At 45.7% G+C, this 26,758-nt stretch overlaps 2 protein-coding genes across 3 annotated transcripts; both read left to right on the forward strand.

Annotated features, from left to right (window-relative positions):
- The first annotated feature begins 6 nt into the window (after positions 1 to 6).
- Positions 7 to 12,206, forward strand: L3HYPDH (trans-L-3-hydroxyproline dehydratase). Of its 2 annotated transcripts, XR_008629193.1 has the most exons (6): positions 7 to 668; positions 3,695 to 3,864; positions 5,430 to 5,552; positions 6,808 to 6,945; positions 9,163 to 9,338; positions 10,012 to 12,206. XR_008629193.1 is itself a non-coding variant. In XM_004601785.2 (5 exons), the coding sequence occupies exons 1-5, from the start codon at positions 161 to 163 to the stop codon at positions 9,286 to 9,288; spliced, it is 1,065 nt and encodes a 354-aa protein (XP_004601842.1). In that variant the 5' UTR covers positions 7 to 160; the 3' UTR covers positions 9,289 to 12,206. The 2 variants fall into 2 exon arrangements, 1 of the variants encoding a protein (XP_004601842.1); XM_004601785.2 differs by having other exon boundaries at positions 9,163 to 12,206.
- Positions 12,207 to 14,262: 2,056 nt separating this feature from the next.
- On the forward strand, positions 14,263 to 19,799 carry GPR135 (G protein-coupled receptor 135). Its single transcript, XM_055131148.1, has one exon. It carries the CDS (start codon positions 14,379 to 14,381, stop codon positions 15,885 to 15,887), a length of 1,509 nt encoding a protein of 502 aa, XP_054987123.1. The 5' UTR covers positions 14,263 to 14,378; the 3' UTR covers positions 15,888 to 19,799.
- Positions 19,800 to 26,758: the final 6,959 nt, after the last annotated feature.

Genomic DNA, 26,758 nt, shown 5'->3' on the forward strand with positions numbered 1-26,758 from the left:
CCCGAAGCCCCGCCCCTCCCCTCTTCCGGGTCTGAGCTATAAAGCCCCGCCCCCTCCCCGAGACGGCCACGCTCCGGGTGTCCAGCGCGGAGAGCGGTGGCGATCGCCGGGCCTGCATCGCGCGCCGCGGGGCAGCGATCGAATCCCCGGGCCGCCGACGATGGAGAAAGTGCCAGCCGCACCCCGGCTACCCCCGCACCATCCCGGAACGCCAGTGTTGTCCGTGGTGGACATGCATACGGGCGGCGAGCCCCTGCGCATTGTGCTGGCGGGGTGTCCCGAGGTGGCTGGCCCCACGCTGCTGGCCAAGCGGCGTTACATGCGCCAGCACCTTGACCACGTACGGCGACGGCTCATGTTCGAGCCTCGGGGGCACCGGGACATGTACGGGGCTGTGCTGGTGCCCAGCGAGCTGCCGGACGCTCACCTGGGCGTCCTGTTTCTGCACAATGAGGGCTACAGCTCCATGTGTGGCCACGCCGTGCTGGCGCTAGGCCGCTTTGCGCTGGACTTCGGGCTGGTCCCAGCGCCCCCGGCTGGCGCCCGGGAGACGCGCGTCAACATCCACTGCCCCTGCGGGCTGGTGGCCGCCTTCGTGGAGTGTGAGGGCGGCCGTAGCTGTGGCCCCGTGCGCTTCCACAGCGTGCCGGCCTTTGCGCTGGCTACAGGTAAAGGCCGGGATCCTCCCGGTAGTGGGTAGGGTCACAGCTTAACTGGACGCAGGCCCAGGACACAACTAACTCCGCTAACCACGTCTCCGCGCTGGAACCCAGGCAACGCAACTAACCCATTCACAAGCCTTTTGCCATTAATCAAAACGGTCATTTTGATGTCACTGCTAATATGTCAGCATATCAGCTTGGCGAATTTGTGTGATGCATGCAATTTTGTTACCGAGTAGATCTCAACGATTCTAAGAGAATCAGTCCTATGGGGTAATTTCTTTTACCCAGAACCACCGGGTTCTCTGCTTGCCAGACATTGCTCAAGATTTCCAAGCTGAAGAGAGCAAGGTTCGTTCTGGTTCAAGAAAGTGCAAAGAACAACTACCATTCCAGAGCTTTCTGCCAGCTCAGAGTATGCTTGCTAAACAGTTACTCCAAGTCACTAAACACGGGCTACTTTTCCTCATCGGTACATTGCCTTCTCACTTTTTGAGGTTGGGTTAAACATGAACTATGTTTGTAAATTGTGAAGATAAAGGGATGTTACTCTTAATCTTTAAGAACAGCAACACTGTGTAGTTTGAAATTTCCACAATACCTGAATCTGTGCAATCTCAGTGAATTCACTTCTTACTCCCTCCCTGTTTAATTTCTTACCGCTAAATTTTTGTGAGAATTAATAGTATACAGAGTGGTTAAGGTTTTTTTTTGTTTTGTTTTATTATTTGGGGGCCACACCCAGCTGTACTCAGGGCGTACACCTGACTTTGCTCAAGGAATACTGCTGGCAGAGCCGAGGGGAATATTATAGGGTGCAGGGGATTGAACCCAGGTCATCCAGGTGCAAGGGAAGCACCTTCCCACTGTACTATCTTTCCAGCCGCAAGAATTCGTTTTGTTTTAAAAGTAGTTCCTACCATTTGGAAGTCCGCAGGATATCTTTTAGGCATGTGAAGCCTTTCAAAGGTTTTAATGGTGTTTCCTAGTCCTAAGCCAGTTAAACCATGTTAAACAGGTCGATTTGATCTATAATCTTCCCAAGGGGGCCCTCAGCTATTGTATCAGTAAGGAAGTTTTCCTAGGCCTGGTTGAAAGTGAACCTAAGTTTAATTACTTCACTTAGTGTTATCAGTTTATTTCTTCATCTTAAAACCACTCACACCACTGTTGGCTTGATCTCCATCCTTGAGGATATGGATTCCAGATTTGCCTCATAATGAATGACAGAGCATGGCCAAGGTGCATCTTAGAGCAACCTCAGGTGACTGAAACATACTGGAAAACTAAAAATGTGATACTACCTACCCCGTAGTAGAGAGTAGGGTCCAACCTGAATTGGACGGGCACTTACCAGAAACAGTTTATGTCTAGGACTGCGGCTGAGAAAAATATCTTCCTGGTTTAACTAGCATGGGGTACAGGGCTGGACCAGGACTGGACCAGTTGGATGCTGGAGCACAAACAACTACATGGGAGTTGTGGGCTGGTTAAAGGAGGGGCTGCCAACGGTGCAAGTATAGTCGTAGCGGTAGCTTCTCAGAGTATCATGGTGTGGCTGAACACTAACCAGGTGCATTAAGAAAACAAACTAAATTCTTTCCTTTGAAAGAGCATGAAAGGTAGATGGACAGTGTTGCATTGCCCCATCCGTGACCCCTCAGTGTCAGCACGTTAAGCGAGAGTGACAATACCGACCTCATGGCTGTTAAATTCAGCTCCCCACTCCATTCTGCAGAGGTGACATCTCTGCTTTGTTTGCTGCACTCAAGTGCTAAGACAGTAGGTGGGAGTCATTGAGTAATCATTGAAGTTGGGAGAGTATGATGGGTGGGGACAGTATCAGCAAAGATGAGTATTTTGTCCTCTTAAGACCTTTATTCCCACTGAAAACAAAACTTTTGACTTTAAGTGTATTCATTGCACTTCCTCTATATTATCACATGGATATCTCAAAATAATCGGGGGTGGGGTGTCTATTCCATTTAACATGTGGGGACATCAAAGCCACACTAAACTTTCCACAATCCAGCTCTCAGTCCCTCATGTTCCTCCTCCTCCTTTCCTGTTGCACCAACAAGATACATCTCCAGATTTTTTTTTTTGTTAAGTTCCATAAGAATTATCCTTTTGGGGCGTGGGGTGGGGTGGGATTCAGGCCACACTTGGAGGTGCTCTGGGCTCACTTTTGTCTCTGCTCAGGGATCATGCCTTGCAGTGCTAAGGGAACTACAGGGGTTTCAAGGATTGAACCTAGGTCGGCTGTGTGCAAGACAAGCACCTTACCCCTTGTACTATCACTTTGGCCCCAGAATTTTCACTCATGTTAAAGTTGCTGTTCTAAGGCATAGTGCTAAAAGGCCCTGTGGTATAGCCTATAAACTGCACTCTGGTACCTTTGTAAAGCTGTGTCAATACAGAGATACCAAAAGTCCTTTATTTTGCAAAGTTTCTGAATTTTTAATCATATTATTCCCAGTTACATGATGTACCTTTATCTCTCCTTATGCAATTCTCTCTTGTTTTGTTTTGGAGACTATGCGGGTGGTACTCAGGGCTTACTCCTGGCAGTGCTTGGTGAACCAATCAAAGTTGGCTGCATGCAAGACAAGCATCTTATCTTCTATACTATCTCTCCAGCCTATAGTTCTCTTTTCTGATGCATTTGTGGTAGAAGGTCAAATCAAAGTGCCAAGGCCTAGATGAGGAGGGCCTCTGGCCCTCAGCCTACACAGTGAAACAGCACATCATCATCTACAGGTTGTAAGCCCCTTGCCCTAGCCTCACGCTGCCCTCTTCATTGTTGCATCTGTTACCCTTGTAGCCTCCTCTCCGTGGGGGTAAGTGGGTTCCACAGGTCTCAACACAGGCAAGAATTTCAGCCTCTTGTCTCAGTCCAGAAGAAATCTCTGTAATGATCAGGACAGGAAGACGTCGATCCCCCAACTTCCCCCCCACACACAGAAAGACATATTAAAATTGTGTTGCTTATGTGCTAAAAACAAATTTCTTTTCAAACACATCTCTTTTAGATCTCCCAGTGAATGTTCCAGGCCATGGGAAGGTGGTAGTGGACATTGCTTATGGGGGTGCATTTTATGCATTTATTAGTGCTGAGAAGTTAGGACTTGATGTTTGTTCTGCAAAGACAAGGGACCTTGTGGATGCAGCCAGTGCGGTGACAGAAGCAGTGAAAGCTCAGGTTGGTATAGTAGTTGTTATATTAATAAATGCCCTCCACTGTGGCACATAGGGAATACAAGTTACAGGTCTTTACAGAACATTTAATATGTATTTAATCTTGCTTTGGGGTCACACCAGGCAGTGTTTAGTGCTTACTCCTAGCTCTACACTAAAGGATCACTCCTAACAGGGCTTAAGGGAGCACAGAGTGCTGGGGAGTGAATTCAGGTTGACTGTGCAAAAGGCTAGTGCCCTGCCCACTGTACTCTCTCTGACTTCTACCTATAAATTTATGGGCCTTAAAATGTCCTAAGTTTTAGCATAATTTACGATATATTCTATAAGCCTTTTATAAATCATAATTTTTCACGATTGACAATAGCACTGTAACACTGTCATAGCACTGTCATCCTGTTGTTCATCGATTTGCTCGAGCAGGTACCAGTAATGTCTCAATTGTGAGACTTGTTACTGTTTTTGGCATATCGAATACGCCACGGGTAGCTTGCCAGGCTGCTTGAGATGGACGGAAGAATTGAACCCGGGTCGGCCATGTGCTAGGCAAACGCCACACGCCATGTATTTTCGTTCCAGTCCAGGTGACAAATGCTACCACAATTGTCATTATAAAAAATTAAATTATCATTGAAACTTCTGAAGCTCTGAATGTACATACATTTTTACTCCATTAAAACCACTACTAATCTGAATTACTGTATCACTGATCACTGTCATCTCATTGCTCATCGATTTGCTCAAGGGCACTAGTAATGTCTAGTGAAGAGGCAGCATTGCACAGTTGGGCCTGACCATGCTCTACATTGATCAGATTTATCAGGGCATATTTTTCTTCCGTTTCTGTGTATTTGCTGCTTTTCATGACACCAACCAATTTTATATTATAATCCTTTTTTATTATCTAATTGTTTTTTATCTAATTGTTTCTTAAAACTTTTCTTGCTCTGGCCCTCTTCTAAATCCCTATATCTCCGGACTGGAGCAATAGTACAGTGGGTAGGGCATTTGCCTTGCATGCGGCCTACCCAGGTTCGATTCCCAGCATCCCATATGGTCCTCTGAGCACCGCCATGGGTGATTCCTGAGTGCAGAGCCAGGAGTAACCCCTGTGCATTGCCAGGTGTGACCCAAAAAGAAAAAAGAATCCCTATATCTCTCAATGGTATAAACCATTTCACAATTCAGAGTATTAATTTCCACATTATCCCCTTCAAGCTCCTGAGAGTGGGACTATATGTTTCCTGGTGCCTCTGTTTAAGCCGCTGTGGCTAATCTGTGAATCACTCATTCCAGGCTCAGTGCTTCATAGAGAATGTGTTGGTATGTTTCTTTAGTTGAGACCATATACAGGGCAACTTCTTCAGAAATAAATGAAAATGTAATAAGAATCATAACACCCAATAAAACTGTATTTATTCATCTAGTCAAAGACATCAATTTTAGTATTTATGCCTCGACCCAAAAGTAACAATGATAATGATGGGAAAGTTGTTACCAAAAGAACCCCGCTTACATGGGTTATAAATTTGAAGAAAAATATTTACATGTTGTTTTTGTAATTTACAGGTTAAAATCAATCACCCTGATAGTGAAGATCTTGCTTTTTTATATGGAACAATACTGACAGATGGAAAAGATGCTTTTAGTGAGGAACCAACCACCAATATCTGTGTGTTTGCAGATGAACAGGTATTGCAACTGTAAAAAACTAAAGCTCGTCGAGGGGCGCGCGTATTCGCGGGCTCTCCGGGCGGGCGGCTCTGTGTCACCGCCCACATTCGGTGCCCTGGAACGCTGTGTGTGCTGTTGGTCAAGGGCAGGCGATGGAAGGAAGAAGGCCAGACTGGTTGCGATCAGTTTATTTCATTCTCTCTCTCTGCTTCTTTCCCGGCTTTGGATCTCTCTCTGGATCTGTGGATCTGGCCCCCAACCCACTCTTACAGCCTAGTTAAATCTCCCCAGCAGGAGGGGGTTGGGGCGTACACATAGGTGTGGTCACCATCAATAGGGTTGAGGTTCCTTTCCCTTAGGGGATGCTTCTCCTAGGACTTAATTCTCTTTCAGCAGGAGGATCCACCCAACGGCGGAGTTCCATAAGTGTGTTTCTCTTCTCCTCAGCCAGCAAGCATAAGAATTCAAAATATTAATCATTTTGTATGGACACAATAAGAGATGCATTAAAGCGTATAGAATTGCTCTCCTGGGGCCATCTCAATCTCAGACTACAGTGCTCAGGCCAGATCAGTCTTTCCTATCCCTAGCAGGGTCCTAGTCTCATCATTACTTTTGGATCATGACAGCATTTGTCTATGATCAAGCTCTTAATTTATAGTTAAGAATTAGACATTTTGGCCAGGCCCATCTCGATGCCAGGGTAGCACATAACTCACTGCTTGCCCTGGATCCGTCCCGTCCCTCTTCGGGACCCTGCTTTTGGGGTGCTAGGAAGTGAGGGCAACTGAGGCTTAAGTGGAGAAAGCAGATGCCCGGGAGGGAATAATATTCGAAGCCAATTAAGTCCCAAGTTACAAAAGCATAATATTGTCTTCTCGTGTCCATACAAAAAGGACATTGCTTTAAAGTAAATTATTCAAAAGGCATAAAGAGGAGAGAAAGGCAATGTTATAATATTCAGTGTCCTAGGAAGGTCTGACCTTACAAATTAGCAGAGTCAGATTACGGGAAAGCCTCGGATTAACTCTTTTGGGGAAGAGAGCATGGAGAAGTGATTATAGCTAAACAAAGGGATGGGAGAGATACAGAACACCTTGATGGGTGTGACTGGGGTAAACCTAAACTCGGGAAAAACCGGGACAAGCTACTCATGGCAAGGAGGGAGAGGACAAAGTAATGTCATCCTACAGCAACTATAAAATTTAACAGAGAACCAGGGAATATGAAACTAGATTACTAAATACTCCTAACTTCATTTGTCCTGAAATAGGTTGACAGAAGTCCTACCGGCTCGGGTGTGACAGCCCGAATTGCTTTACAGTATCACAAAGGACTTGTAGAACTGAACCAGATGAGAGCATTTAAGAGCAGTGCAACTGGCTCAGTATTCACAGGGAAAGCTGTGAGGGTGAGTGATTCTCTTTGTTTCTTATTTCTATAGGTTATTTTTGACACCCAAGAGGTCTGAGTTCAGGCAGCGGAGCATTAGACGGCAGGTAGGATGCTTGCACACAGCCAACATCCCATATGGTCCCTGAGCCTGCCGGAAGTGGCCTTGAGCAAAGAGACATGAGTAAATTCTGAGAACTGTTGGGTGTGGCCCTAAAACAAAACAAAACTAAAAAAGGTCTAAGTTTTAGAAGCTTCTTCATTTCACTCTTGGAAGAGAATTTTAAAACAGGTCTGTTAACAACCTATTTTCAACCAACATACTTGGTGTTGGGCTGGAGCAATAGCACAGCAGGTAGGGCTGCACGCCTTGCACGCGGACCATCCAGCTTCAATTCCTCAGCCCCTCTTGGAGAGCTCGGCAAGCTCACAAGAGTATCTCGCCCACACGGCAGAGCCTGGCAAGCTACCCATGGCATATCCGATATGCCAAAAACAGTAACAAGAAGTCTCACAGTGGAGATGTTACTGCTACCCGCTTGATCAAATCGATGAGCAACCTGATGACAGTGATACAGTGATACCTGGTGTTAAAGTGTACTTCTGGGACTTCTCCAAGATTCCACTTACTCCTGGAAGTGCTCCGGAGGGGACCATATGGGATGCCAAGGATTGTACCAAAAGCAAGGCAAATATGCTACCCACTGTATTATCTCTCTGGCCCAAGGGAGCAAAGTGTAGACCCTCACATGTTTTAAAATGTGAGATTTCCAAGTTCCTTTCCACGAATCTATAATTTAAAACTGTATTTGTAATATAAATAAAACATTGTTTGCTTTCACCTACATTTGTCATGAGTGTACATGGAGTTCTCCAGAGGTTATATGATATGTGATAGACTGATTGATTGAATGCAGAAGCAGATATGAGAATCTAGTTATCTTCTGCAAAACCAGATTTTAAGACATTTGCTATCTAGCTGAAACTATTATTTTGAATATTTATTTCAGTAGTCTTGGTCCTTAGCCATGGCATATGAAGGCTGGCCTGCCTTCCTCCCTCCCTCCCTCCCTCCCTCCCTCCCTCCCTCCCTCCCTTCCTTCCTTCCTTCCTTCCTTCCTTCCTTCCTTCCTTCCTTCCTTCCTTCCTTCCTTCCTTCCTTCCTTTCTTCCTTCCTCTTTCCCTTCCTCCCTCCTCCCTCCCTCCCTCCCTCCCTCCCTCCCTCCCTCCCTCCCTCCCTTCTTTCCTTCCTTCCTTCCTCCCTCCCTCCCTCCCTCCCTCCCTCCCTCCCTCCCTCCCTCCCTCCCTCCCTCCCTTCCTTCCTTCCTTCCTTCCTTCCTTCCTTCCTTCCTTCCTTCCTTCCTTCCTTCCTTCCTTCCTCCCTTTCCTTCCTTCCTTTCTCCCTTTCCTTCCTTCCTCCTTCCCTTCCTCCCTCCTCCCTCCCTTCCTCCATCCTCCCTCCCTCCCTCCCTCCCTCCCTCCTTCCTTCCTTCTTTCCTTCCTTCCTTCATTCCTTCTTCACTCCTTTTCTTCCTTTCCTCCCTTCCTTCCTTTCCTCCATTTCTTCATTTCTTCTTTCATTCCTCCTTATTTCATTCCCCTTCTTGATGTTAGTGGTAACACCAGCTTCAATCCCAGACTAAAACTGTATAACCATGCTTAACTTATTTTTTGCTACCCTCCACATAATCAGTACAAAACTTGCAATTCTACTCCACATCTTTCTATATACTTTGTTATTCTCTATCCTCATTAAAATACCCTCACTGACTTTAGATTCAATCCATGAATTAATTTTCTCCTAGGGATTTTCTATATAGTCTCTCTTTTCTACAAATTTATCCCTCATTTCACAGCAAAAGTTTTAAAACATGGGAGGGCCTACAATTTGCTCGCTGGGGCCAGAGAGATAATACAGTGGGTGGGATACTTGCCTTGCATTTGGCTAACCCAGATTCAATCTTTGGCATCCCAGATGGTCCCCTCTGGAGCATTTCCAGGAGTAATTCCGGAGTGCAGAGCCAGGAGTAATCCCTGAGCATCACCAGGTGTCGTCCCAAAGTAAAAAAAAAAAAAAAAAACAACTTTTAACAAATATTGATTAGGTTTCTCTCCTTTCAGTACCTTTAGCATCAACCCCTGGATTTCTTTAAAATAATGAAAACAAAGAATTTGACTTTTAAGCAAAATGCAATATTAATGCCAAATCTGATCTCACACTTCTTACTTTTTTTAGGAGGCAAAATGTGGTGATTTTAAAGCTGTTATAGTTGAAGTGTCGGGACAAGCTCATTACACAGGAACAGCGAGTTTCACAGTGGAAGACACCGACCCACTGAGGGATGGATTCCTCCTCAAGTGATTTACATGGCTCTGAAGAACTTCCTTTTTAAAGCAGTTATTACTGGCAGAGTATGTGAAAGTATTTTCATATCAAGGAGTCAAATGACATGTCTTGTCTCATCAATTAACCTTGAAGCAACAGCACTCAGTCTCTCTGGCTGTTGTTTTAAGTATTTAAATGTGCTCCAAAAAAAAAAAAGGAACAAACACCTCTTGCTGCCTACCTTCTTTAGCTTGTAGTCATCCCTATTTCCCTTCCTTTGGGGCTACTCCCATCTTTCGGTGCTCAGGGGACCATGCAGTGTTGGGGTGAAACCCAGGGCTTTTGCATGCATGAGCATGAACTAAGCCCCCTTGACTATCTGGGTCTTTTGTTTTTTGTTTTTTTGCCAGGGATCAAGCCCAGAGCCTAACATATATAAGATGGACACTACCTCTGAGCTACATTCCTGGCCCGAATAGCAAACCTTCTTAATCCACCTTTTAAATTACCCACATGGGACTGGGCTTTAAGATTCCCTCCCTGTCCTTCCCCCCAGAAAATCTAGAAATACCTCCATTTAGCTCTAAAACATCTAAGAAGCCACATAGTTTCCCAACTAGAGGTAAACGATAGCTCTAACACAAAAATCACAGCAACTTGCCTGAGCACGTTTCTTTTTTCTTTCTTTCTTATTTATTTATTTGGCTTTTGGGGTCACAGCTGGTGATGCACAGGGCTTACTCCTGGCTCTGCACTCAGGTATTACTCCTGGCGGTGCTCGAGGGACTACCTGGAATGCCGGGGATCTAACCTCAGTTGGCCATGTGCAAGGCAGACGCTCTACCCTCTGCAGTATTGCTCCAGCCCAAGAGAACAAGTTTCTTTTCTGTGAAGTCCAGCAAAAGGAAACGTCAAACACAGGCAGCTCCTTTCCTGGCTGACCAATGTGCATCAAGCACTCAATCCTCTGCCTGTTCTCCCGTCACCTGCTGAATATTTGGCACCCTCCACTTTCCTCCATGCTTCTTTTACTCTTATCACTCAATGCCCTATTCTCACACATATGTACATGGTTTCTTTCTCTCACTTGCGATAGCATAGCGGGTAGGGCATTTGCCTTGTTCATGGCCGACCCGGCTTCGATTCCTCCGTCCCTCTCGGAGAGGCCGGCAAGCTACCGAGAGTGTCTAGTCCGCATGGCAGAGCCTGGCAAGCTACCGGTGGCATATTTGATATGCCAAAAACAGTAACAAGTCTCACAATGGAGACATTACTGATGCCCGCTCAAGCAAATAGATGAACGGGATGACAGTGCTTTCTCACTTGTAGAGGCTGACAATTTCCAGATTCTAAATCCTGAGGTCCAGAGCCATGCTGGAATCACTACATAGAAGACAAACCAAGCTCTCTTTCACCAAAAGAAACAAGCCCCACCTCCCAGATTCCCAAACTTAATTGGTTAATGGCCCTACCAGACAGCCAAGCAGGTAGGAAGTTGGGGTGTCTCCTTTTCTCATTATTCATGCCCTTCATCCTGCCTATTGATTATCCTGTCTGTGGATCTGGCCATTTGTTCCTTCCCCCTTTTGTACACAGTATTTTCCTTTGGCAAACTGCCCAACCTCTGCATGTAGCCTGCATGCAGCCTGGCTGGGCTGCTAACGCAAGAACATACCAATCTGACTCTCCTCCAGGACCTGTTTAAGTCTGAAAAAAAAAGAACAGAAAATGACTCATAAGCTGGTTGTTAAGACTCCCCTTTGTAATCTGAACTCCCCAGTCCTTCTAGTAAATTCCTTTTTTCTTTTTTTAAGAGACAGGGCCCTCACTGTTCTTATTGCTTTTATCCAAAAATGTTATTGCATATGTCACCTCCTTTAATTCTCCACTCCTTCCCTATAATGCCTTTAGTCACACTCATTTCTCCCCTTGGTTATTAAAATGCCTTTTAACTTTTCACCCAGTTTCCAAATTCTCCTATGTCATCCTAAAGTACTTTGTGTATCTAGCAATTTTCTAGTGTGGTGAGAGCCAGTAAGGAAGCCAGTGGTAAGAGCTATATAAAAAGGCAAAGAGAAAATGGTTGTGTTGAGATTAAGGTGCTTTTCACAGCAAGGGAAGATGCTACATAGAAAGATAAGAAGGTTGGGATCAGAGTTATAGTTTTTGAAGCCCTAAGTTGTAAGGTGAGAGTCTAAAAGGAGACAAGAACCAGGCTTTGATGGACTCCAGCAGATGGTGCATGAGTGTGTGTGTGTGTGTTTGTGTGTGTGTGTGCGCGCGCGTGCGCACGCGAGAACAGGGATGTGACACAAGTGGTGTAGCACTAGCATTGCATGTGGGAAGCCTGAGTTCTAACACCAGCACTGTGTGGCCTGTGAGCACCACCATATTCACAGAAATAATAAAATTGAAACAATAAAGTCAGATGGAAGAATTCAGAGGACAATCAGGCAAATAAGGAAGTGGGAAGGAGGAAATCCAGGAGCATGTGAAGTCACTCTGGTCTGTCTGAACCATATCTAAACAAGGCCCTCTTTGTTTAAACTTTATTTGTGGCTGATGCCTTCACCCCATTATCCCTCCTAGTAAATTCCTTGTTGTTGAAGCTCACTCAATAGAGCATGAATTTCAGGCTTTTATAAAAGTTAAAAAAAAAAAACCAAAATAAAGAACAACAACAAAAGCCTTGAAAAAAGTCATGTATTTCCCTCTTCATTCCCTGCATTCATTTATTCTAGGGGAATTTTTTTTTTTTTTCACCAGTACCCAAGTCAAGAACTTAAACACCAACCTTCAGATTTTGCACAAGTCAAATGAGCCTTTCTTCTTTTCCTGGAGAATCCAGTATCACATTGAGTGGTCTCAATCAGCTACCCTAGGAAGTCAGAGCCATAAATTTTCACTCTGATGTTCTTAAACAATACAGATGCTATTGTAACACATTTGTGTTATCTGAGACCTTCTTTAGTGCTTGGATCCTTATGCATTATTTTTGAAAATCTTGTACAGAGATTTGTTAAATAAATCAATCTATTACATGTCTTTTGTTTTGATTCAGTGGCCATCTGGTGGTACTAAAAAAGTTTCAGTTGTCACTATTGGCATTTGTCTTGTGGCTAAAGATTATGTCTACTGGGGCTAGAGTAATATAGCACAGCGTGTAGGACGTTTGCTTTGCACGTGGCCAACCTGGGTTCAATTCCCAGCATCCCATATAGTCCAGGAGTAATTCCTGAGTGCAAAGCTAGGAGTAACCCCTGTGCATCTCCAAGTGTGACCCAAAAAAGAAAAAATAAAAAGACTATGACTACTGTAACTATCCTAAAATGCATAGGGTAGTCCCACATGGAAGAATGATCTGACTCAAAATGTCTGTAACAGCAAGACTAAGAAATGGAGTTTCCTTTTACCACCTTAAAAGAACTTACTTATTCTGTAAATTTCCATGACATTTTCCTCACTAAAATCAGATGCTCACTAAATCAGCATCCAAAAACACTAATACCATTTATTCTAAACCTGTAAATCTTAAATTTATTATATATTCTTTGTTTCTCAAATTTGACTGTTTCGGAATCAACTGGAGTGCATGTGGCTGGGTCCCATGCCTGATTTCAGATTCAGTAGATTTGGGGGTCTGAGAACTTGCATTTCTAAAAAGCAGCTAAGGCTTTGTGACTGGTTCAAGGTCCCTATTTTGCAAAGGATCGCTTTAGAGCAGGTCTTTCTCAACTTTTCCCGTTCATGACCCATTTTGACTGAAAAATTTTTATGCAACCCTAGTATATGAAATGGATTTGGTTTCTAAAAAGGAACCAAACATTTCCTGAGAATAAACCATAAGCTTATCATAAAATACATTTTCATGATCCCCACAACATTCAGTGATGAAATGGGGCTGTAACCCCCAGTTCAAGAAGCTAGGCTTTAGAAAATGTGAGTTTCTGGCACAACCTCCCCTCCCCCTTACCAGTCTTAAAGACTATCCACCTAAATTTAAGGTGTAGCTTCCAGAGGCATCCAGACCCTTCTTTCCTAAGCACTATGGTACTGCTTAATCCCTAAACATATACATTCTGACAGCGGGCAGGGTGCTTGCCTTCTCCTTGGCCCTTTTACGTTTGATCCTCCAAATCTCATATGGTCCACCTGAGCCTGCCTTGAGGGGTCTCTGAGCACAGAGCACAGAGTCAGAACTTAGCACTTTTAGGTGTGGCCCTTAAACCAAATCCAACCCAACACAGACACAGACAAAGACACAGACACACACACACACACACACACACACACACACACACATTCCGGACAACCTGTGGACCTTGGCCAGTCGAGCAAGGGCCCCGTCTTCTCCACCCACCCCTAAACACACATGTGAGCTGTTACAGCCCTGACTTCCAGGTCTCTGAACAGAGGCTACCATCCTGCCTCCAAGATTAGTACTCTGGCTTCCCAGAGCACCGCTTGGGGAGTTTCTATTCTGAGGGCCATGCTGCCTCGTCAGGCGAGTCTGGATGCCCATACCCACGACTCCTGCAACTCTGGGTTCTATCCCAAGTCACCTGAGGTTTTTAAAAGCTCACAAGGGAATTCTGTTGCAAGCTCCAGTTTGAGAGCGCCTGGGTACAATGACGGTGCCCTTGAATTTTGGCCTTAGGTTGTTTGCACCTTTCTAAATTCCATTCCCACCTGCATACATCAGAACACCCTTAGGAAGCAGTCTTTTCTCTACCTCCCCACTCCCAAACCCTCCCAGTATCCAACCTGAAAGCTGCAGTGAACCCCTGATGAAATGGGTCATTTATTTCTGCGAGTCAGTTCTGTCCCTCGGGGCGACAGAGGTCCCAGGAGGTCGACCGGGGAACTCTGAGGTCCAGCAGAGAGACCCGCCCCGGCGCGCCACCCTTTCTCGGAGGGCACTGTGCCCGCCTCCCGCCCCGCGCGCTGCGTAAACACGCGTTTCCCAGGGCAACGCCTGGAAGCCACGTCAAAGGCAGCGCGGGGGGCGGGGGGGGGGGCTCCGCCGACAGCCGCCGTGGCTGGCGAGCCCGAGTCCAGCCGCGGCCTCTCGCCGGGCCCGGTCCCTCTGTGCGGGATGTACGGACCCGCGGCGGCCGCCGGGCCCCATGGAGAAGCCGCCGCCTTCGCCGCGCCCGCCCGTGAGCATGGCCTGGCCGGGCAGCCCGCACCCCGGCGCCCCCTCCGCGGCCGCCTCTCCTGGCGGGACTTCCTCCTCCTCCACCGCGACGGCGGCCGCGCTCTCCTTCAGCACCGTGGCCTCCGCAGCGGCCGCGGTGCTGGGGAACCAGAGCGCGGGAACTGGGGGCGACAGCGCTGGCGCCTCGCCGGGGGGCAGGCCCGGGACACCGGCGGCGGCGGCGGAGAGGCCACTGCCAGGCCCCGGGGCGGCGCCGCTGCTGTCGCACGGGGCGGCGGTGGCGGCCCAGGCGCTGTTCCTCCTCCTCATCTTCCTGCTGTCTAGTGTGGGCAACGGCGCGGTGCTGGGGGCGATCGTGAAGCACCGGCAGCTCCGCACCGTCACCAACGCCTTCATCTTGTCCCTCTCCCTGTCGGATCTGCTCACGGCGCTGCTCTGCTTGCCCGCCGCCTTCCTGGACCTCTTCACGCGCCCCGGGGGCTCGGCGGCAGCCCGCGCCGCCGCCGCCGCCGCCCCCGCGGGGCCCTGGCGCGGCTTCTGCGCCGCCTGCCGCTTCTGCAGCTCGTGCTTCGGCATCGTGTCCACGCTCAGCGTGGCGCTCATCGCGCTAGACCGCTACTGCGCCATCGTGCGGCCGCCGCGGGACAAGCTGGGCCGCCGCCGCGCGCTGCAGCTGCTGGCTGGCGCCTGGCTGGCGGCGCTGGGCTTCTCGCTGCCCTGGGAGCGGCTGCGCGCGCCCCGCGAGCAGCCGCCGGCGGCGCAGAGCTTCCACGGCTGCCTGTACCGGACCTCCCCGGACCCCGCGCAGCTGGGCGCCGCTTACAGCGTGGCGCTGGTGGTGGCCTGCTACCTGCTGCCCTTCCTGCTCATGTGCTTCTGCCACTACCGCATCGCCAGGACCGTGCGCCTGGCGACCGTGCGCGTGCGGCCCGTGCCCACCTACGCGCGCGTGCTGCGCTTCTTCGGCGAGGTGCGCACCGCCACCACCGTGATGCTCCTGATTGTCTTCGTCATCGGCTGCTGGGGGCCCTCCTGTTTCTTGGTGTTGCTGGCCGCCGCCCGCCGCGCTCCCTCCACGCGGCCCCCCTCGCTCCTCAACGTGGTGGCGGTCTGGCTGACCTGGGCCAATGGGGCCATCAACCCTGTCATCTATGTCATCCGCAACCCCAACATTTCCGTGCTGCTAAGGCGCGGCCGGGAGGAGGGCTACCGGACTCGAAATGTGGACGCCTTTCTGCCCACCCGGGGCGCCGGGCCAACAGCCAGAAGCCGCAATCGCCTTAGAAACCGCTATGCCAACAGGCTGGGGGTTTGCAGCAGGGTGCCCTCTTCCAACGGGGGCGGCGGGGCGGGAGGGGACGTGGCCCTGTGGGCTCGCAAAAACCCAGTGGTACTTTTCTACCGGGAGGGGCCACCAGAGCCTGTGACGGCGGTGGCCACTCCGCCTAAATCTGAAGCCGGGGATACCAGCCTCTAAGAAGGGTTAGGATGTACAGCTTGTAAAAAGCAACATCTCACCCTCTTTGTTTAATGAGCCAGGATTCCCGGGAGAATCGTCCGTGCATTTCATAAAGCCAAACATATTAAAAGAGATAGAGAGAGAGAGATAGAAAGAGAGAGAGAGAGAGGCAGAGACAGAGACAGAGACAGGGGAAGGCTTACCGCTTTCCCCAAACAACAGACGAACAAGACAAAGACCCCTTCTTCAAAAATGTCAAAAGGAATGTAAAATGCAAAAATTAAAGCAATCTTAAACCACACAAGCAGCATTGTGAACTTCATGTACCCCCAATATAACAATGAAATTCACAATTACTGAAAAGCTCATTATAGGACTCATATTGTAGAAAACAAACCATCAAATGCAACGAATATTTCTTTAAGAATGTAGAGTTTTCAGGGAAGCATGGAGACAAGAATTGCTTGGGGGTTCTGGGACATCACCAGCATTCAGCAAAGTATAACGTTTCCAGAATTTGACCTTCTGACACGTGCCTTGGGTGCTTAGGTTGGGAGCAGAAAATTTTGACCTCTCCTCCCTCTAATAATCTATTTTGGAAAATTGAAAATTCACTTCCCATTTTAAAACCATTTTGCAGCTTGAAAGGATAGCTTATTACTAGGTGAAACCCAATCCTCTGAAGTACAAATAAAAATATAATGTCACTGCTTTAAAAAAAATTCCCTGGTCAAAGTGACAGTACAGTGGGTAGGGCACTTGCCCTGCACATGATGGCTCTGGTTCAATCCCCAGCCCTGAGCAATGTCTGGTGTGACTCCAAAACAAAAACAATATAAAAAAATTTAATTCCCAAATTATTTTGAAAAATTAATGTCACTCATCCTATTATTTAAATATTCAAATTCTGGGCCTTATTCTACTCTCAGAATTACCTGTCTTAAGGAATTTGGAGACTTTATCCTTAAACTAACCTGTCACTTTTTTTTTTCTAATTTGGGGGATGCTGCTTTCCAATAAACTTTTTATGACAAATTTTTTTCTTTTAGCTAAATTTGATGTTTCAATACAGTCAAATGTAATTTGATGTTATATTGAATCAGCCATATGACACTACATACATATGCACATATACAATTATATATGTGGATATATACAATGAGAGTTCACTGGATAGCCAATGTGATTTTTAAGAGAAAGCAATTCAAAAGAGGTATCCTAAGAATATTTTTGAGAAATGGCTGCATTCTTTATAGAGCTTTTAAAGATATTAGTCTATGAAAATTATGTGCATCTGTTTTTCAAATAAACTGGAGAGCTAGGCCAGGAGTTAATACACCTGCTTTGCTTGTGACTATCAGAGTTGCAGCATTCATAGCCCCAGTTCAAATCCTGAATACCCCATGTAGTCCCCAAGCAATGCATATCCCCTGGGTACTACTGCACATGGTCCAAACTCTGGCCTGAAATGATCACTGGTTTACAGACATGACTTATCTAAAATAATGTAGTCTTTATTAGAGAGGTGGGATAGACAGGGAATTATTCTCTCCAGTAAGATATTAGTAATTTAGGCATAAAATAAGAGAGGTACTTTAGTTAAGTAGAAATATCTTCAGAAATATGCAAAAGAAAAATGCTTTTTAAAATTTTAAAAGCACAGCTTAGGATTTGTGTGTGAAATTTCTCACATTAAACCTCAATGTCCATGGAATCATTTGCTCAGAACTTTAAAAGAAAGTTTTGTGTATTCTCCATTTTATCCTTCTTACATCTCGATTCTCTTTTCTCCAATATTTTATAGCTTGAACAGTTTCTTTTAACTAGATATGAAGTGACATCATTTCTAGCAAATTTCAGTATGAAATAGCTGTCTTATTCCCCTGTAAAGTATATAGTTATTGGTATTTTTGTAGAAATTATGAGAGTAAATCATTATTTTATAATTAAAGATGGAAATATATTGTTAATTGCAGAGCTAAAGATATTTAATGTTTTATCATAATCAGGTTTATAAATTATAATTTTATTAATGTAGTACAAGTATATTGAGGTGGACCTATACTACAGTGGTAGGGTGGCCGACCTATGTTCGGTTTCTCTGTCCCTCTCGGAGAGCCCAGCAAGTTACTGAAAGTATTGCGCCCGCAAGGCAGAGACTGACAAGCTACCAATGACGTATTGGATATGCCAAAAACAGTAACAATAAGTCTCAATGAGAGACATTACTGGTGCCCACTCGATCAAATCAATGAGCAACTGGATGACAGTGACAGTATATTATACATTTCCTTTTTGCAGTAATTATAAAAACCTACAGAGTTGCAATTGAACTAATACTTTATATACTATCTACCAAATTTGCCTGTAAAAGGCAGAAGAGTTGTGTATTTTTGGCATTGAGATAAAATGGAACTCGTTTCTGAATTGAGATTTGAGACTGAGATTGAGATTCCAAGCATGAGAAGTATTATCAGATGGGAATCCAGGGGAATATGAGTAAAGGGCAGAAGAGTTAAAGAAGTTTAGGGGAAGGAAGCAAGCATGGTGGAAAATAGGATATTGCCTAAAAAAGATGGAATAAAAAGATATAAAAGTAATAATGAATCCAAATAAACGTACCTTGTAAATGAAGGAAAAATAAGAGGGATTGGAAATGACTAAGAGATGGCATAAAGGACTTTAGGTAGAAAAGGAATTCCATCCCAAATCCTCACTGGGATAAAGTTTTAAGAAAGGATGGCTTGTCAAAGAAATCATTCATTCTTTTTGTGGCTCCATGAGTCATGGTTAACAGGAATGGAGGGAGCAGAAAGTTGCTGATAAATACTGCTGCTGCATGGTGCCTGTTTTGTTTTCTGTTCTTGTTTATGTCTTTTAAAACTCAAATAACTGATCAGTAGAACTAGTATTTGAGATGTCTTCTGGTTATAGACCCACATTCCCTTTTCTGTCACAGAAACGTCAACAGATAGAGACAAATTATAACACCATAATTACCACCACCACTACCATCATCACTATCATCAACACCACCACCATCACCCTCAAAACCACTACCACTATCACAATGACCATCACCACCACCACCACCATAATTAAAACCACCCACCACCATTACCCCAACCATCATCAATATCAGAATCACCACCATCAAAACCATCACAATCATCACCATGACCACCGTCACTACCACTACCACTGTCACCACTGCTGTCATTAAGACCATCACCATTAAAACCACCACCACTTCTACCACCACCATCACCATCGCTACCACCGCTGCCACAACTACCATGAACTCCATCATTATAATCACCATCACCACCCTCACTAACACTTCCACCATCACCAGCAAAACCACATCAACTACCACCAACACCATCATAACCACCATCTTCCATTTTTCTACTTTATAGAGGGAAACTTCCTGGGTTCTAAGACCACTAAAAGTAGAAATCATAGTACATGCCCCAAAAGGACCTACAGTCCAATTAAGCACCTTGTGCATTATAAAAATGAAAAATAGAATCAGGACTTGAATTTAACTGGAAGAAATGGTAAAGCATTTTCAGAAGTGGACATCAAAGGAGATGGGTTTGGGTAAAATGCTTTGCCAATAAGGGACAGCAAGCAAGCTGGTCCAGACATAAATGAAGAGAGACAAAATGGAAAGCTTTGAATTAACAGATGGAGTGGGGGAGGGGGAATCTCTCATATTTAATACTTAGATCTTAACTTAAATACATGATTATGAATTTGTGGGGCAAAGTGGGTAAGAAGTCATGAAAATACTGGGATGTGTTACTATTACATAATTAAAAACTACTGTGTACTCCTTCACCCATCATTTTACTCACATCTGAGTATTTAATTTGAATAAAATAATAGTAACAAGCCGGGGCTGGAGCAATAGCACAGCGAGTAGGGCGTTTGCCTTGCACGCAGCCAACCCAGGTTCGATTCCCAGCATCCCATATGGTTCCCTGAGCACAGCCAGGAGTAATTCCTGAGTGCAAAGCCAGGAGTAACCCATGTGCATCGCCGGGTGGTGACCCAAAAAGAAAAAAAAATAGTAACAAGTCATACTCAGCATAACACATCTGTTCCCCTGTGTCTTATAGGAGAGGCAGTTGTCTCCTTTTCCTCTTTTTTTTCTTCCTCTTTCTCCCTTTGTCCTTGTCCTCCTTTTCCTCCTTCTCCTTCAGCACTTATAACTGATAGATGTTGAGAATCACCCTCCCCATATCTGTTACTGTTGTTAGCAATATGAGCTCATGAAAGTCTAAATATGACTCGTTGATCTCTCTCCTCTCTTTTCCCCTGTAAAGAACTTGACATGGGAACCACACATCAGGACTAGATCACAGCTGGCAAAAACCAGACTTTGGTTGTAGATTCACTCCACTCATCTCAGATGCTAGTGGCCCCTTGGAGGCAAGGAATTAAGATAGTCTCCAATAGTGACCCCTTTACCACTCCCCCTGGCACCCACTTCTAACCCATGTAGACACTAGACTTCCAATCTAAACAAGTGCGGACAATAGCCAGAATCTGGAAACAGCCTGAGTGCCTGAGAACAGACAATTAGAAAAGGAAACTATGGTACATCTATACAACGGAATACTATGTGGCCGTTAGGAAAAATGAACTCATAAAATTGGCTTCTAAATGGACAAACATGGAGAGAATCTTACTGAGTGAAATGAGTCAGAGGAGAAGGACATACATAGAATGATTGCACTCATTTGTGGGACGTTAAAAAAAAAACATAAGACTAATACCCAAGGACAGGAGAAACAAAGCCTGGGAGATTTGGTCCATGGTTGGAAGCCTGCCTCAAGTACTGGGGGGAGAAGGCAGTTGCGATAGAGAAGGGGCCACTATGATAATGATAGTTGGAAATGATCACTCTGGATAAGAACTGCATGCTGAAAGTAGGTAAAGGAACAAACACGATAACTAAACTCTCAGTATCTGTATTGCAAACCGTAATGCCCAAAAGGAAGGAGAGAGAGGGACAGAGAGAGAAAGACAGAGAGAGAGAATGAGAGGGAGAGAGAAAGAGAGAAACAGAGAGAGAGAGGGAGGGGGATGGGGGAAGTGCTTGCCATAGAGGTAGGGAGGTGGGAGGGAAACTGGGGTCATTTATGGTGGGAAATGTGCACTGGTGGAAGGATGGTTGTTGGAACATTGTATGACTGAAACCCCATCATGAACAGCTTTGTAATTGTGTACCTCACAGTGATTTAATTTAATAAAACAACAGGTATTGAAATGTCAGTGAGGCAGAAAGGGGTAGCCAGGGATCTGCCTCTGCTGAGAGTAATATAGAGTGGCCCAGGTATCTCGTTCAGTCTTACTGAAAAATTTGCTTCCACCTTTTTTTGTTTGTTGATTTTTTGGTTTGTTCAGGTTTGGGGCCACACCCACCAGAGCTCTGCCCCCGGGGATCATTCCTGGCTGGCTCAGAGATCCTACAGAGCCGGGGCTGGTGGAGCAGTGGCCGCTCTCGGAACACTGGACTGGCGCAGCTGCCCAAAAACTCTTCATAATTTTGTGAAAATGAATGTAAGTGTCAGTTCTTTAAAATGGCACATTCCAAGGTGTCTAGTACTATGTGGTATTCCAGGTTTCTGCCATGAGTGAAGTGACCAGCTTGGGCGGCTGAATGACTCCAGAAATTTGTGGCCAGCTGGGTGCCCACTCTGGCCCCATAAGCCATGCCAAGACTCAAAACTGCCACTGCTCCAGTGGCCAAGCCGCTGGTGGGGCAGCCCCACCACCTTTTTTTCCTGGGACCAGTCTATGTCACCTGCAGCATATTATGGAGGAAAACCTCCCTGAGCACCAACTGTCTGGAGACCCAGGATGAGAGTGTGTGCCTCTGTCAGGCTCTGCTGGACTGGCGGCTGCAGCCCTCCCAGAGTGCCCAGACTGTAAATGGTTGCAGCCCTGACCCCAGACCTGGTCCCTTCCAGGGCTTCTGCTCTGTTGCCACTGGGGCCGAGGGGGCATGACACTGCCAGTGGATCAACCTGGACTCATGGGGGGAGTGCATCTGCAGCCTGATGGTGCCTTTAGGCTTCCTGACACCCCAAAATCACAGCTGTGTCTCTGGCCAGACTCCAACAACTCAAAACCATTTCCTGAGAAACTAAACCACCAAAAGTTAGGTATGTGGAGGGTCATCATCATCATCATCATCATCATCATCATCATGATCGTCGAATTTCTCGAGTGGTCTCAGTAAGTCTCCATTCGTCCTATTCCTGAGATTATGAAGCCTCTCTTTACTTGTCCTTTCCAATGGTGCCGCACTGGAGGCTCTTTTAGGGTCAGGGGAATAAGATCCATCATTGTTACTGGTTTTGGCATATGAATACGCCATGGGGAGTTTGCGAGGCTCTCCCATGTGGGCAGGAAACTCTTGGTAGCTTGCCAGGTTCTCCCCCAGAGGGAGAAGTAGGCTATAAGATGTCACGCGGCTGCAAAGCATCTGGGAGCTTGGTTTTATAGTCTCTGGATGTTGGCCATCGGTGGGATTACAGGGTGCCGGGGGCAGTCCCTGGGTGTGACAGCCTAGCTACTGGAAAATGAGGTTCTGGGCGGAAGAGGCCTAGTCCTGATCCAAGCAGGCTTGGAGGTCTCAGCCCCGGGTCCCACACACCTGGGTTCCTCTGCTGGTTCCTTCATGAGTGAGGCACATCCGAACATGTGGAGAGGGGCCTTGAGCATGGCTGTGGCTAGGTTCCAGAGATCTTCGACCATGGGAGCTCTGGAGGGAAACTGAAACCCACCCCCTCCAAGGGACCCCGGGGAAGACATCCAGGTGCAGGGCAAGAGACTCTCTGCGTCGATGTGGAGGGTATACCCACAACCCACTTCAGGCTCAGTCATACCAACTCATTTATCGGCCTTGCTTGAGAGACCCATAAATAAATCTCGAAAGAGATCAAAAGTTGCAGTTAATCTTAGACCCAGGCAAGGCTGAATAGACCAGAGTAGATTGGAGGGGGGGGGGGCGGGTCAGCCTAGTTCCTGCCCAAAGAGAGGTTCTGGCTGCTGCTTGCTTCCACAATACAAAATCGCTGTCATGCCCCCAGCTGGACTTCATTAGATTTCATTATCTCGGAATGGACCTCACCGAGATTAATCTGCTGAAAATCTGTGTATGGGGAGTTTGTGACTGAAACCTCTGGTCTTTCTCAAGGTCAGGATGGTTACCTCTCCCCACTTCTCTGTACCTCTAGAAGCCGCGGCAGTCATGTTCACACCCCGAAGCTGTCATCCAGTTTGGAAAAAAAAGCTACTCCAGTTGTGCCTTCCCAATAAAAATACTGAATACCCTGCACAAACACTATGACCTCTTAGTATCTGTATTGCAAACCATAATGCACAAAAGGAGAGAGAGAAAGAAGAAAGGTGTCTGCCATAGAGAAGGTGGTGTGGGTGTGTGGGCGGAAAACTGGGGACAGTAGTGGTGGGAAATGTACGCTGGTGGAGGGATGGGTGTTCGAGCATTACTCCTGGGTCTGTGCCCAAGGATCACTCTGGTAGTTCTCCGAGGACGTGACCTTACATGGTTCTGGGATCAAATCTGTGTTTCCCGCATTCAAGGCAGGCACCCTACTCTCTGCACTATCTCTCTGGACTAACAATTGACTTCTGGATGTGAGATTCCGTTTCAAAGAAGCAGAAGTTTATTGAGGGTCAAGACAGGAAGGACTCTGGAATGGGAGGTGCATGAGGGAAAGCCATTAACATTGACTTCTGTCTGGGGGGTTTCTAAGACCTCTTCACAATAGCACTAATTTGGCACGCTACTATGTAGCTACTGTATAGTGAATGATGCTTTTTTATTTTTTTCCTTAGATGCCCCACTAAGCTAGGGTGCCCTGGCATCTCCAAATAAAATTTTGAGAAGTATGTCTGACACTTTATTAGTCCACAGTGCAGCTCTAGGTGAATTTTGCTTTTGCTCTTGGCTGAGCCTTTTAGAAGCTTCAGGCCCTGCTAAGTGGCTCAGAGTCCTTGGGGTTGTTGAGACTTTCTTTTGCCTGCAAGGTTTGTTTAAGTTTTCTGGCAGAAGAAGATTGTTGCCGCTTTTCCTGCCTTGGCCTAGGAAGAATTGTAAACATTATCACTGTCTAAATGGAGGAATTTGCAAAGTGCACTGGATTTTAAGGTAGCAGAGTGATGGAGTTTTTAAGGTAGTTTTAGATGGGTTATTTCCTGGTAACTGACAAGGGAAACTGAGGCATCTTCTTTCATCCTTATATAAAGCAATAAACACCACAGTATTCTGGAAGAGTATGCTAGGCTTATATCCTGGGGCTTACAATACACATATTGGGTCTACACTGCCTACAATTGCTGCTCAGCTTAAGCGGTAGAATTTCAAGTGCAATATTATACAATGTGGAGACAAAAAAATTTACCACAAGTGAGGAAACAAAACAAAACTCCAGGGAAACTGCAACTGAACTGAGTGGTTTGCCTGAAAAAAACTTAGAACAATAGCTATAACAGTATTAAATGCAACGAGAAACCAGTTGATAAAATGATGTATAACAGGATAGAAAATATAAAATCTTTTAATAAAAATATTCACTTAAAAATATAACCTCTGAACAAAACTAAAGAATATAACAGAAGGGCTTATTAAAGTAGAAGAAATAACTGATAGAGTTGGAAAATCCGAGAGCAGAAAGCATCCAGAACAAACTAGCTAAAAAGAAAAGAAAATTGGCAAACATGAAGCCATTATAAATGCTCTATGAGACAGCCTCAGGAAAAGCAGCATGCATCCATACAGGGATTCTAGGAGAAGAGCTGGGGACCAGGGGAGGTTGGGTGGTGCATAGAAACACCTATTTGAAAACATACAGGCAGAAAACTTCCTAGTTGAGAAAGGAACTAAGTATTTAAATAAAAAGAGGTTCAAAGAATACCAATGAAAATAAACCCAAGGAGACATATTCCAGGTCATATTATAATTAAATGTTAAAAAAGAAAGATACTATTAGAATACTACATAGATATAAAAATAAATTACATATTAAAACTTTCATAAGAGTATCCACTGACTTTTTAACAGAAACCATCCAGGATAAAAGAGAAGGGCATAGGGTATTTAAACTTCTACAAGTAAAGCATTTTCTGAGAATGTGTGGTTAAATTATATTTGAAGTGCAAGAGGTAAAGAGTTTTTACAGGGCTGGAGTGATAGCACAGCGGGTAGGGTGTTTGCCTTGCACAAGGCAAACCTGGGTTCGATTCCCAACATCCCATATGATCCCCCAAGCACCGCCGAGAGTAACCCCTGTGCATTGCCAGGTAGGTGTGACCCAAAATGCAAAAAAAAAAAAGTTTTTACAGATAAACAGAAGCAATTCATCACCACCAAAGCAGCCTTGTAATAGACAGAAAAGGAACTTAGATAAAATGAAAAGGTGAGAACCTAGAAATGATAGAACACCAAAATTATACAAGATAGCGGTTGGAAGGGAATGGAGTAGCCCATTAAGATGAATGTAATAGCAACATGTCCACTAGAGTACAATAATCATGCAATTGTAAGTTTATATATAAACCTTAGGATGACTTTGAAACAGTATATATGAAAGAAAAGAAACTGGTAAAGGAACTCAAACACAAGATGATAATGTTAAAGTATATAGAGACTATATGAGGATGGCCTGAAGTAATTAAATAGGCTTGGTGCTTGCCTTACACACAGCTGACCTGGGTTCAATTACTAGCATCCGCCAGCCCCCCAACCCCCAGACCATGCAAGGCCCCCTCCCCAGCAAAGGTGCCCCCAGAGCACCTGCCCAAAGGTGGCCCCCGCAAACTTCAGGAGCACGTCAGAGGGAACTCTAAACTCCAGCAGCTACCTAAGCGGCCCCTCTCACCAACAGGTAGGGCAGCATGCTGGGCGTGGCCCGGGGCAGTGGCCACAGTTATTTTCCTCTTTCTCAGCACATTGGACTCACAGCTCAGCCTCCATTAGCTAGTTCTAAAGAGGACATCCTGACTATCCCAAACATATTAGGCCATAAACCACTAGCCTATTCCATTCAAAGTATACTGAATACCCACCAAAAGTGACTACCATCGGCCAAGCTCATCCAGAATCCTTTCTCGAAGCAAGAGGGGAATACTGAGAGTGAACTGGAAGGTCCCACCTCCATACCATCACAACAACATGAAGAAACAGTGCAAATCCACACCACGAGGAGAGGATGAAGAAAAGAGTCCAGAAGCCTCAACAAGGGATACCTACAAATATGATCTCTCCACAAAAGAATTCAAAGATGAAATGTTGAAGATGTTCAATGAACACAAAGAAATGGTGGAACAGGCATCCAGTAAATTAAAGGAGGACAGAAAAGAAACAGTGGAACGGACAGCGTACAAAATTCAGGAAGAATTGAGAGCAGAAATAAGAAAGCTACAAGCAGAAGTGTCACTAATAAAGGATTCGGTAGATGAAATTAAAAATTCAGTGGGTGCCCTCAACAGTAGAATGACTACAGCCAAAGACAGAATCATTGAGCTTAAAGATGAGCTGCAGAAAGCAACAACAAACAATGGGAAAAGACCTCAAATAGCTCTAGGGCGAATCAGAGACCTAGGGGATAAATCCAAGAGGAACGACGTAAGAATCATCAGAGTACCAGAAGGGCAGGGAAGCAACCCCAATGAAAAAACCACAGTTAAAGATATCATTGCTGAGAAGTTCCCAAAGCTAGAGAATGCAGGCATCCAGATGCAAGGAGCCCAAAGGGTGCCAGCTAAAAGAGACCCTAATAAAAAGACTCCAAGACATATTATAATCAGAATGATGGATGCCATGGACAGACACAATAATGCAAGCAGCCAAG

This window comes from Sorex araneus, chromosome 3 (assembly GCF_027595985.1).
Source record: "Sorex araneus isolate mSorAra2 chromosome 3, mSorAra2.pri, whole genome shotgun sequence".
NCBI lineage: Eukaryota > Metazoa > Chordata > Mammalia > Eulipotyphla > Soricidae > Sorex > Sorex araneus.